The following is a 12,681-nucleotide window of genomic DNA, read 5'->3' as shown; positions in this document are numbered from 1 at the left end:
ATTCACCCACTGGTGCACGTTTAAGAACATTGGGGTTCAGGCAGGTCTGTTGGCTTTAAGAATATGAACACACATGAAAGGCTTTGATCATCAACAGTATGGAACCACTTTCTCCAATTGGTTGCTAATTACTACGCTCCTGACCAAATAATATTGAACCCAATAAATCTTGATGAAAACCAGACCAAATTTTACAGAATTCGACAACGGAAGACAAACCTTAAAGCCAGACCAAATCTTGAAGAAACCAGACTGAATTAGAACCTGAGTTCACCTCAATCTGGTTTGGCAAGCAAGTTTTTGACCAAGTTTGTCTGTTACAAGTTTTTTTAACAACTTTAATTATAGTAATTTCAAAAAACATCTAAAAATTTTAAACTATACGCTTTAAAATATTAAAAAATTTACACACTTTAAAAAATTTTATTACAACTTTTACATTAAGGTACAATAAAATTTTAAACAAACACTCAAAAAACTTATTTACCAAACAGAGCCCTTGATTAAGAGGAAACCAAACAGTACCGAAATAACCAATGCCACCTCGGACTGTCGGCCACCACCCAGGCACTTAAAACCTTTGTTATTGACTTTTTCAAATCTAACGAGTGTCCAAAGCCATCCATCTGGTCCAAAGGTGGATTAATCCCCTCCAATTTCCGATGATCCAGTTGGGTCTGTCACCTTCCTCATAGTGAAGGAGTTGTAGCAGCAGCAGATATAAATGGTTGACAATTGACAAAAACAAAAAAGGCACCAGAATTGAATACGCAAGGGATACAATAGGGCTTGAATGCAATTTCTTCATCAATAGAATCTGTTGATACTCGTATCAAATTTTTCTGTAATGAACACCAATAATGTACATTTACATCTGCTGTAAGACACGTACCAAAAAATAACTTAAACCTACGTATTACAACCATCCTTTGGACAGTAAACAACAACATTGGCAAGCAAGGAAAATCTTTTCAAGCAGCCTAAAGAATATGACCAATTGTACAAAAAAGAAAAACTAAACAAGGAAAATTTTTCATTAACTCATCTCCGAGGGGGATCAAAAATTGGGTTCAATTCTATTTCTCCATTTCTTAACGCCGTTAGATTTCCAAATTTGTCTGCTTCTCTTGCAATGAGAATATCATCAGGTCTATAATACTGACTGAAAACTTTTACAATGAAACGAGGCAAGAGTGCAGCAACGGTAATGCCAAGTAGGCACAACCAGAACAACGCAGATCCAGCAATCTTAAAAAAGGCCCTGCACAATAGATTTAAACAACCGTTAGTCCCTGTTCCATGCAACACAGAAACCCCAAAAAAAAAAATCATGGGCTTCAAAAAACTTATCATGAGAAATATGAAAGAAAAAAAAACCCACAAAAACCAGATTTTGATTGATTACTCAGTACTGACAATAGCAGAATTCTGTCCAAAGAAAATGCTTCTAACGGTATCACAGACCAAAAGGAGATAAATGGTTCACCAAAAGGCATATAACCCCTAAACGGATCAAAGGAGATGAAATAGGTATATAACCTCAACTGGTACCAAAGATCAAAAGGAAATAAATGGTTCATCGATACGTTTTTGTACAGTTATCCTGGATGTCAAAGGACATTTGCCAACACAAGGTAACTTGGTGATTTCTAAACCTTTGATCTCAAAGGTAAACAATCAGAATGCAGTCTTTTCACTTAAAATGACAAGATACACTTTGGTTACACTCAACTAGAAAAATATATGGTCCAAACGAAGGCGGGGAGAGGTAGAGAGGGGATGGATCAACTTTGGTACCCATTAACACAGAAAGCTTAATGCAAAAGCAGTAAGCTTAATACAAAAACAGTCCATGTAGGGTGTTTTTCCATGGGTCCAGCAACTGCATTTGAGGTATCAAAAGTGCACTTGTGTCATTTGTCAGTCTTATGATTTATAAGCCTACATCATTGAAGGAAAAAGGGCTCTGTGAGGGCAAAATGAAAGTTCATTATGCAATATATAGAAGGGTTATTTAGTAATAAATGTCATTCAACAAAAATAAAAGTCAATCTATGACCAGAGCACCTCTTGGAGAGGCTTAACCAGAATTGGATCCAAGACCTTATTAAATCCTTTTACAAGCATTTCTTTAGGGGAGAACTTCTAATATCTTTATGAACTGTACAGAGTTTTTTTTCTTATGTGATTAGAGTAGAAACGTAAGCTTCTTTCAGTTGTCATCTCCCAAGTCATATTCAAGTTCGAAACTTTTCACCGTCCTCTTTTGGCAATTTACTTGCAGTTGATTTATCCCATATATGGTTTACAGTTTATCAGGAAAACTATTGCATACAATGTTCTACACCTCATGCATAAGATTTCCCAAAGCATGGCATCTTGGAATTAGTGAAGCATAAAATTTGCATTATCATGAATTAGTTGTATCATTTTACCTTCGAATAAGGACAAAAAATGATCCTATGGAGGGTTAAGTATAAGAAAACAATGCACTAAAATGTAAAACTAAAAGAGGCACTTACCAGTAACCAAATAAAGAGGGTAGACAATCAATAATCAAGACACAAATGAAGGTTGCAACTATGGATCCCCAAATGGCGGCATGAGTAATCCAATACCACCGAAGGACATCCATGGCTAAATGTAAGTTAACCACGATCACCACTGCAAGTGTCCAAAGATCTCCCAAGCCAGAAATATCAACTGTGCTTCTCCAGTACGCAAGGACGGGCAGAAAGAAGATAGCTGCACTTTGCCACACTGTGTCCATCATTGTTACCCAAAACAATGTAGTGTTGTAGCCTTCTTCTCTTTGACCAGCTCCATAAAGCTGAGGATACTTCAATAGAGTCCTTCTACTTAAATCCTTGTCAAGAATCCCAACCACTATTGTAGGTACAGCTGTGTATATAATCGAGTACAACATACTGCTCCAATCTGTCATTGCAGTTGTAAGCGTGTAACTTGTGAAGAGCGCGTACCTGAGCAGGAAAAAAGAAAATGGTGTAAGCAAATTTCCTTACAGGCCAGATTTGCATTACAAGATCAACTCTGTGTTTATATTTCAAAATCTATGATCTATATATTATGTCCTTCACCTAATACACGTGTCTCGGAACTTAGTTTAACAGAGAAATTATCATACAAACCCCTCCCCCCTCCCTCCCCCTCTCTCTCTCTCTCTCATATGCGGAGACAAGTAAACATTGAATAACAATTGCTTACTATTTTCCTGTTTAATAGAAGAGGAGAAATTCTTTTTTTATTTTTAATAACCTTGTAAGCTTCAGAAACCAGGTGCCACAAAAGAATTTTGCTCTGGATAAGGACAAACTAAGCAAGAATATTTACAGGTAGTTCATAAAACTGCTGTTTGTTCGATGTTTAGGGTAAAGACACGTTCCATGATGTACTTAGCCAAACCTCTTCTTTTGGCTCATTTTTCCATTCACGAGTTTGACACAGTTTTAACAGCTTATTGTCTATATGTTCCTCCAAGGAGAGACAAGGAATTAAACTTCCAAGGAAATGGAAACTCACCAAAATAAAACAAAAACAAGTACTGCATTCCGGTAAAAATTGTAGAGTATCATATAGCTTATTCTCTGATAATTCCAATGTCCATGAACCAATAAAAGAGGAACCAAAAATCTGAATTGGCCCATTGCAAAATCTGACGCCATGACCGCTTGCCGACCCTCTTGACCACTGATTCCAATGCCCACATCAGCCATTTGGATCATAGATACATCATTTGCCCCTGAAAACCACATGCACAACCATTTATAATTGTGCCAAAACCATACCATAGTAGATGAGGAATTATTTTATTTTGCCTTCCTCTTGATCAGAAGTTCATTGTATGCAATTACATCGCATTAACAATTAGGTAAAGATATTATGCTTACCATCTCCAATGGCAAGAGTCATGTCATCAGTTCTGTTCTTAATGAGGGCAACAATACCGGCTTTTTGCAGTGGTGCAACTCGACAACACAATACCACATTGCATCTACTTGCCAACTGGAACAGCTGGAAAGAATTAAAGAGAACTATCAAAAGTTTGACATTCACCAGGAGAGAAGAGGAAAGATATATACATATTCAATCATTACCTGTTCTTCTAGCTCACTGTCAAGGATATGAACAAGGCTTGTTCCATCAATAATCAGTGCAAGTGGACTTGCTTCAGAACTTCCACCAGTGGCATGTGCAGCAACAGAGTCAGGGACAAGTTTCTGTGATACAATCAGAGCATCATCCAAACTCTTCCGGCAGGATTCCTTGGACTTGCAGTTTATTACAATCTGGGTCATCTGGGTTGTTAAGAGCTTAGAAGAGTAGCCAATTGAAATAGCAGTTTCTTGCTTGTCCCCGGTCAAAACCCATACTTTAATTCCAGCCATTCTTAAAGACTCTATTGCTTCTGGGACACCCTGCTGGAGCTTGTCTTCAATTCCAGAGGCACCTAGTATCCGGAGGTTGCTTTCTACGTTGCTAGCAACCTTACGAAGTAGAGCTGCTCTTCCAATCAAAGCAGTGCTCGCTGTCTCATAAGATGATTGCCACTGCTCAAATTCAGAAGCACTTAATTCTCGCATACCTATTACAAGAGTCCTCAAACCCACTGAGGAGTACGAGTGTAGATGTGCTTCGGTAGCGCCTAAAATATCCAAGTTCAATGATTTATCAATTACGCTAAACATAGATGTATCAGCACCTTTAACAAAGACCTTGACTGAGTTATCTGGGCAGCCCAATATAACAGACATCCTCTTCCGATCACTGTCAAATTCATGCAAACCCAAAACATTGAACCTGCACCACGCATAAGGGATTATCACCAATTGTAGGAAAATATTTGGTTATATAACAAGGACCTCTCAGCAAGAGAAGAACTAAAGTAAGCTAGCAGTTAAATAAGTACAATGTTGAACATGGTATATAACTTTTAGTCAGCCAAACCAACCTCAATTGAAAGATTAAATAGTTCATTTCCCTGGTCTAACTCTATAGAATATAGAAAGGAATTTTATTTTATTGAACATTCCATTGTTTTATTACTTCAAACAAAATCTGCAAGATTTTTGACAATGATGGAATGACTTATTTGATTTGCTTTTATGTCCTGTTTCCATTAGCTGCCACAGCTAATATCACCACATAGCACTTGATAACTCAGGATTCTCAATGATTATGCAAAAGAAAGAACCAACTCTACTTCAGTAACACAATAACTGAAAACATTCAGGAGTAGAAAGAGTAGAGAAATACCTATGTGTCTCTCCTTGAACATCAATGACTATATGGCCTGAGGTTCTTTCAATCAGCATGAAACCATAAGCAGCAGCAGCATAAACCAATGCCTGTTCATCGGGTGACTCCCCTTGGTAATCCACTAACCTCACAGCTGGATCAGCTGTCTCTGTAGTAAGAGGTACAATTGTATTACAAGCAGCTAATGCAAGGAAGAAATCTCTAACACCACTTTCTTGATCAGCTTGCTTTCCACTTTTTGCTATACTCAAAAGCTGTGGGTCAACCTTGACCTTCATCTTAGGCCTCAGAACCTGGCCATCCACTGATATAAAATAAGATGGTTAATTATGATGTTGAGCATGGAAAAAAAGACTTGAAAGTAAAATAAAAAAAAGAGCATTTTCTTCAGGCAATGAACTCTTCATGGATTGCAGAAAAGAAAATTAAGAAAAGAAAGTTAGGAGCACCTTGAGTAGAGTATCCCACTTGTTCATCTTCATCAATGGCCGTTCCACCATTATAATCTACACCTGAAATGCTTGCACAGTGAAACTCCATTTTGTTCTCAGTCAGTGTACCAGTTTTGTCAGAAAATACATATTTTATTTGCCCCAAATCTTCATTTATGTTTAGAGCCCTGCACTGGAATCTTGAATTGGAGGATGCATCATACATATTCGTGTCTCGGATCATGAAATAAGCCTGACCAACACGGACAAGTTCCATAGATATGTATAGTGATATAGGGATCATGACTTGGAAGACAATAACTGACATAAGAAATGTGAAGAATATCTCCAGCCCATAACCATAGTAGTTGTAATCATCATAATTACCATCTGCTTCAACTTCAGAGTAATCCTTTTTCCTGTAAAAGGGCATATTATCCAACTCATCCTTGTGGCGCCTCAACCAAACACCAGCACAAACAGAGACTATAGTACATAGTGCAACAAGAAAAAAGGAGAGGATAATAATTTCTCGATTCATTTGTGTCTCGAGGCGGCTTCTCTTTGATGGAGCTCCTGAGCTGTTGAGCATAGCTTTGGTCTCCCTGCCAGCATATACTGCAACACCAATGGCCCATGTAGTGTTTTTGAGCTCACAGCCTCGGAGGACTATGTTGGAAGGTCCTAGTGAAACACGCTTCCCATCAATTTCCATGTTCGCCTGGAAACCATATATATTCCTGTTTGGTTTCTCACACTTGATTAGCCCACTAATCTTCTCCTTCTCAGGATTTTTCATTTGGGTCTCCTGCTTTGCATAACGTGTCTTTAAATTTGATTCCCCATCCAAATTAATCGTCTGGACATATGCAACCCCAGTTGGGTCACTTGTCGAGAGGAGCACCATATCACAAGGAAGTGAATCATTTGCAGAAATTTTGATGATCTCACCCACCTGTATATCTTTCCATTTCTTCTGCTGAAAATTATCATTGACCAAAACCCATGCCAATCTATTGTTCTCAATCTTGTCTGACCGATGCCTCCTAAAGTCCTCGTAGGCATCCTTAACTGCTGTAACACTTAACACAAAGGCTAAAGGCAGAACAGAAACCCCCCGGCCAAACACAGCCAGCTGGGGAAGCTGATTGAGTATAGCAATCACAAGAAAATAAATATATGCAACCCTATGGAACTGTTCAAACACGTTCCGAGGCAAGAAGGTGATGATAGAATATTTCGCTGTCCTAATCGAATTCCTTGCAAATTCAAAACGTTCGTTCGTCTTTACAGGATCATTTATGTAGACGAACCTTGCATCCTCATCATTAATCTCTTTCTGTGACATGCTGAAACCCTCAGATTCAGCCCTTGATCCATACCTCATCGGCTTCTTTCCTAACTCACCAGAGTTCAACTCCCTAACAGAATTTCCAGCAAAGCTCACCTCTCTCATAGAATTCCTTCCTGATGCTCTCGACTGATATGACGAATTACTACGTTGTGATGATGAATTCAGGGTTATATTATCAGGAAGTGACAAATTATCAACTTGGGAATTTATATCCATCCCAGTCCCAGAAGATGGTTTCGGGTTTTCAGAAATGGACTTCAACTGATCAGCATATGCAGGTGTATATGGAAGCTCAGGGGCACCCGGAGTCCTTGGTGATGGAATCAAAAGAGGACGCTGTTGTGTGGTCATGAGCACAAAATTAGAGACCCCTGAACAACAGCCTAGACTCCAAATTCCCAAGACTCATCAAGAAAAACCCCTCCACAATCACCTAAACTACAACCCCAAGCTAACACAAAATAACCTAAAATCACCAAAACCCACAGATTCACCAAAAACCCAGATGCCAATTTCCACAAAAATCAGAACTTCGGCGAAGACGCACAAGTTGATCTTAACTAAAATCACAAAAAGTCACAACTTTATCCACAAAAAAACCGCTCTAAAATGAAACCAAATCTCTGCCTACTATCCCTACTTGTTCTTCCTACAGGAAACAACAAAAAGGCCGGCCAAGAAAGAAATAAATACAAATATTGACAGAACAAAGAACAAAGAAAAAGCTACAGAGGCAAAAGAAATACTCAATCAAGATGAATCTTTACAACAGAATGCTCAGCTATACTATTATTCCAATTCTCTGGTGCTGTCAAGACTTACTTGGGAGAAGAGGGAGATACTAGAGAGAAATGAAGATTGCTGATTTGTTGTGCATAGGAAGCATAACAAGCATGATGATGATGTACTATTTCAAACAATTGAATGAAATAGTCGTGATATTCCATTTGACAAGGCAAGAAATGGGAGTGGAGGAAAATTCAAAGGTCAAAGTGGGTATGCAAGGGCGAAGATGGCAAGAAATGGGGACAACGAGGGAAAAAGAAAATAAAAAATAAAAACAAAAAAAAAATGGAAATTTGAAGGGAAAAGTCAGCTTCTTCTAGTAGCTAAGGTGTAGTAGCAAGAAATTGTGGGAGTTTGATTTTCGTTGGATTTCTAGAAGGTGAAGAGAGGTTTTGGTGATGCAAATATGAAAGGTAACTTTCTCTCTCCTCCATTTTCAAGCGATCCATTCCTTTTTCTTCTTCCTAATTAATGCCAGGATTGTGACTCGGGGGTGACTCGGAGTCGGATTTTACTGAATTGTTATGTCCAGATTGGAAGATTGTTTTTGTTTCTTTATTTTTAGTTTTCCTTTTCTATTATTTATTATTTGGTCTTTAGTTGCCCATTAAGCACTCATTAATATATACTTAAGGTGTTAAATTTTTTAAAAAGATAAAATTAAATAAGGAAAGTATATAAATGCACTCATTAAGATGTGTTTCAATTGTTAAATTTTTAGAAAAGTAAAATTAAGTAAGAGAAGTATATAAAAGTAAAATTAAATAACAAAGTTATATAAATGTTCGGGAGGATATTGATTATATTAGCATGTGCATATATATAATAGGTTAAGTGAAATTTATATGTGTTAACAAGTGTCTAATAGACATTTGTCATTAAAATTTTTTATTTTTTTCAATCTAAACGCACTAATTTTGGGTGGAAGATTATTTAATTTATTTTGTTTGTTGTAAAGAAAATATTTTTTTTTTGATATGATATATATAAACTACAAAAAAGATTGATAAAACATGTGCTTATGAATGGTAAAAATTTAAAAGAAATTTTAACTAATAATCCAAATAGAGAGTTACGTTCATTTTTTTGCATTTCGTTTGATTGACACACAATTTTGTTAGACTTGGTTAATTTTATGTCATTTAATATTTTAAAAACATCAGTGTCATTTACTTCTTAACATTTGGTAAAGTCATTTACTTAATGAAGCATACCCTTTAGATAAGTAAAGCTCTTTTTTGTTATGTCAGTGTACTTCACAAACAAAAAACCTTTTTCTCCCCCTTTACCCAATTAATAAACCGTTAAACTTGACTTAAGTAATTACTCTCGTTTAATCACATGACAAGTTTTTTTAATTAAACAGCGAGCCAAAAATATGACTCAGTCCGTCTCAAAACGGATTCTTCTTTTTTTTTTTTGAATTTTTGTTTTTTTTTTAGCTTTTGACCCCGTGCGTTGACCGATGGAGGCTGCTAAAGAAGGAAGCTGACGAATCAGAAAAGTTTAACGACGCCGCTCTATTATTGGCTCACCGATAACGTGGTTCCCCATCTTAAGAGTTAAGACCAGCAGTCCGTCTCAGAATTGTTCCATCTGTAATGTGTGGGACCAACCTGGTCTGCATTTCTTTATTTGTTGTGAATAACCAACGGAAATTAGATAAAACGGTAGGACTATTTATTTGTTTATGGAGATAAATCTAATGCTTGAATATATGAAAAATAAACATTTAAGGAAAATTATTATGTGTATTCAAAGCAAACCAAGAGACTAAACTTGAGTTTTATTCATTTGCATATTTTTTAGAATGATGTACAATTTTTCCATATATATTATTGATACGGTAAAAATTGATTGTTAATATGTATCTATCTACGTGTTTGATTAATTGTGTACAACAATAACAAAATATTGGATCCAGATATGGCAATGGTTCAAGTTTGAATTGAAACTAGATCAGCACTCTGTCGAATCATAACTACAATCGACTTTAAGGAGTTAAAATTGAGGTCGAAACGAAATTAGTGGTTTCAACTTTCAAGTTGGTTCAAATCTTTCAATTTAAAAAAAAAAAAAACAGCTCAATGAGAAAATTGAGACAAATTTTCCCTTTTCATCTCAATTTAAATGAGAAAACTATGTATCTTTGATTTATTTAAAATGTTTAATAATGTGATGTATTTTTCATAGAATTTGTATCATTTTTTATTTTTCTTGTCGGTTAATAATACAATAAAAGTGTATTTTCTTTAGCTTCTCTTCATTCTAATATCATTGTCTTATTCTTTTAAAATCAAATTTGTAATTACAAGTAATTATGTATAATTCAAAGGAACTAGAATTATAATCGGAAGAAACTGAAATTATATCCTAGATAATCGGAATTGGAGCCGAAATATTTGATGAGTTTAAAACTGTAAATGTAAACATCCTTGTAAAGGCTAGTTCCATTTTTTTATCTTTCAAAAAAAAAAATTTCCAAAATCGATGGTTTTGGATCGAAGCAGTAGTTTTAGAATTGTGGCCACCCCTAAATGGATGCATAGAAATTGAATCCAAATCAAGATTAATATGTGATTCGCAAATGTCACTAAAGTCCTTAAGACTACAATGATTCCATTGATCAAAATTCTCTCTTTCCTTTCCATACTGCATGAAATTGATTGATCAGTGATTCACAAATGTCACAAATGTTCTTCTTTCAAGCTAGTTTTTGAAAGCGACATGAATGCAAGTGTTTTACTTTGGGTTTTTAACAAAGATGTCAGTATCCACCTTTAGCAGTACGACAGCTCGATACTTTCTAGAACAGCATCACTATATTTTAAGGCTAAAAATATCTTTGGACAGCTCGATTTTGCCTAATACATTGTTTGTATCATAAATATATTTCTTAATTTAATTTTTTATATTTTTACTTATATTTTTATCTCACATATATCACATTATAAAAAATGTTACAATAATTATTTCAAATAATATTCTATCCAAACATACTACAAAAGGTACTTCCTCAAAATAGCTAGTTCATTTAGATTGTTATTTTATGAAATTTTTGTAGAAAAAATATTGTAATGATTTGACATACATTGAATTAAAAGATGATTAAAAAATATTTTTATAGAAAACATAAATTTTTTATAAAAAATTAGCAATCCAAACGAATGCGAAGCCAAATTAGAACAAGCACTGCACGGATTTCAGTTTTGTCTCGTAGCTTCTTCAATTTACCAAAGGTATCAGCAAAGTACTAAAATATACCAAGCAAAGTGTTTTCATTAGATTAATCAAAAAAGAAAATAAAATATCCTTTTGCATTTTTTAAAACTGTCTAGTTCTAAATCCATCATGACAAGTAAAATTTGAAGAAAGAAAAAGAAACTTCAAACTTTACAAGTATTGAACATACAGACAGCCACAGATCTAGAGGAAATGGGAATTACGTAGTTTAGTTTCATTACACACAAATTGCAGTTTTTTTGTGTCTGAATATTTGTGAGGCGTCTCATTTTGGCCCGGGGGATGGAGAATCTTCTTCCCTAATATTTTTCTTGCCCACATTCATGAACTTGGACAGGGAACGTAGCAATTTAAATTATTTAATGAGCTTCGTCCACTATTGCCACACCATATGATTCATTGAATTATTTTAAGGGGTGACCAATGAACATTGGTGCACCTAATTTATGTTTAACTTTAGATTTAAAGAGATACATTCACATTTGTCTTCTTTATTTGCATTTTGACTCCTTTTTAATTTAAATATGTAATTTAACTTTTTGAATAACTATTATGGAGGATCTAAATCCACACCTTAACCACTAATATGACCATTAAAGTCCCTATCACTTAATGAATTTCACTTATAACTTTTTGACAATTTTAAAATTATCATTTCATACAATAAAAACAATTTGCCATAAAAATATTCATTCAATTATTTTCTAATTTTCTTTTAATCCATTTCTTGTTCTTTTTAATAACTTACACTACTATAAGCATCTTTAAATAATTATAAACTTAAGTTAGATAATAGAGTTAGAGATCTATGTATTACAAATGTGTTTTAATTTCATAATTTTAATGTAATAGATATGCATCTAGTAAAAAAAAAAAAAAGAAACATCTAATGATGCATGTATTTGGTACAATGTTTGGAATATTAGAATTTTTTATAAGAAACATTAATAATATGATAATTTTAATTGTTGTACATTGAGAAAAACAAATTAAGAACACACATTACACATCCTATAAGCTCACAATTTCTCTAAAGCAATGAGAATTTTGTTGAAAACATTTAAAAGTTAAACTAATGGGAAAATGGTTAAGAGGATCGCGCTCAGCAAATTGCTTATCGTGTGTAAAGAAAAAAAAGGCATCAATTTAGAATGACAAAACGATTAAAAGAAAAGCCATTAAATGTTAAGGGTCTTGATGTCATATTAGTCTTTAAGGTGTGTATAGAGGAAGTAAGGGTGTGGATTTAACCCCTTCCTAACTATTATGTGACCCATTTTAACTCTTTAACAAGTGCTCCGTGATCACGAGACAAATTTATAACAAATGATGATGTCACAATCCATATTTTATTTTCACAGCAAATTTATGTTGAAATGACAGTACTAACCTTCTAAGTCCAAATTGCATTTGGACTTGAGAAGAGTAATTTTGGCATTTTGTGCAAAAATATCAGTGGAACTAAAAAATGGGCTGGGGCATTAACAACACCCCAAACTTTTTCAGTTGAACCACCAGAGCACGCCATCAATTAATTATCCTCTTGAATGCTTCTTTCAAAATCACTAGTGTTATAATTTACAGGTCAAT

The 12,681-nt window shown here is 34.8% G+C and overlaps 1 protein-coding gene across 1 annotated transcript; it reads right to left on the bottom strand.

Annotated features, from left to right (window-relative positions):
• Positions 1-778: 778 nt before the first annotated feature.
• Positions 779-8,278, bottom strand: LOC113727396 (phospholipid-transporting ATPase 1). The gene is made up of 7 exons (XM_027251536.2): positions 5,727-8,278; positions 5,275-5,581; positions 4,116-4,818; positions 3,909-4,032; positions 3,541-3,760; positions 2,523-2,981; positions 779-1,261 (listed from the first exon to the last, which is right to left on the bottom strand). The coding sequence occupies exons 1-7, from the start codon at positions 7,411-7,413 to the stop codon at positions 1,042-1,044; spliced, it is 3,720 nt and encodes a 1,239-aa protein (XP_027107337.1). The 5' UTR covers positions 7,414-8,278; the 3' UTR covers positions 779-1,041.
• Between the last annotated feature and the right edge of the window lie 4,403 nt (positions 8,279-12,681).

This window comes from Coffea arabica, chromosome 2c, assembly GCF_036785885.1.
Source record: "Coffea arabica cultivar ET-39 chromosome 2c, Coffea Arabica ET-39 HiFi, whole genome shotgun sequence".
Classification (NCBI taxonomy): Eukaryota; Viridiplantae; Streptophyta; class Magnoliopsida; order Gentianales; family Rubiaceae; genus Coffea; species Coffea arabica.
Note: the sequence above shows the minus strand (reverse complement) of the source record. Positions and strands in the feature narration are given on the sequence as shown.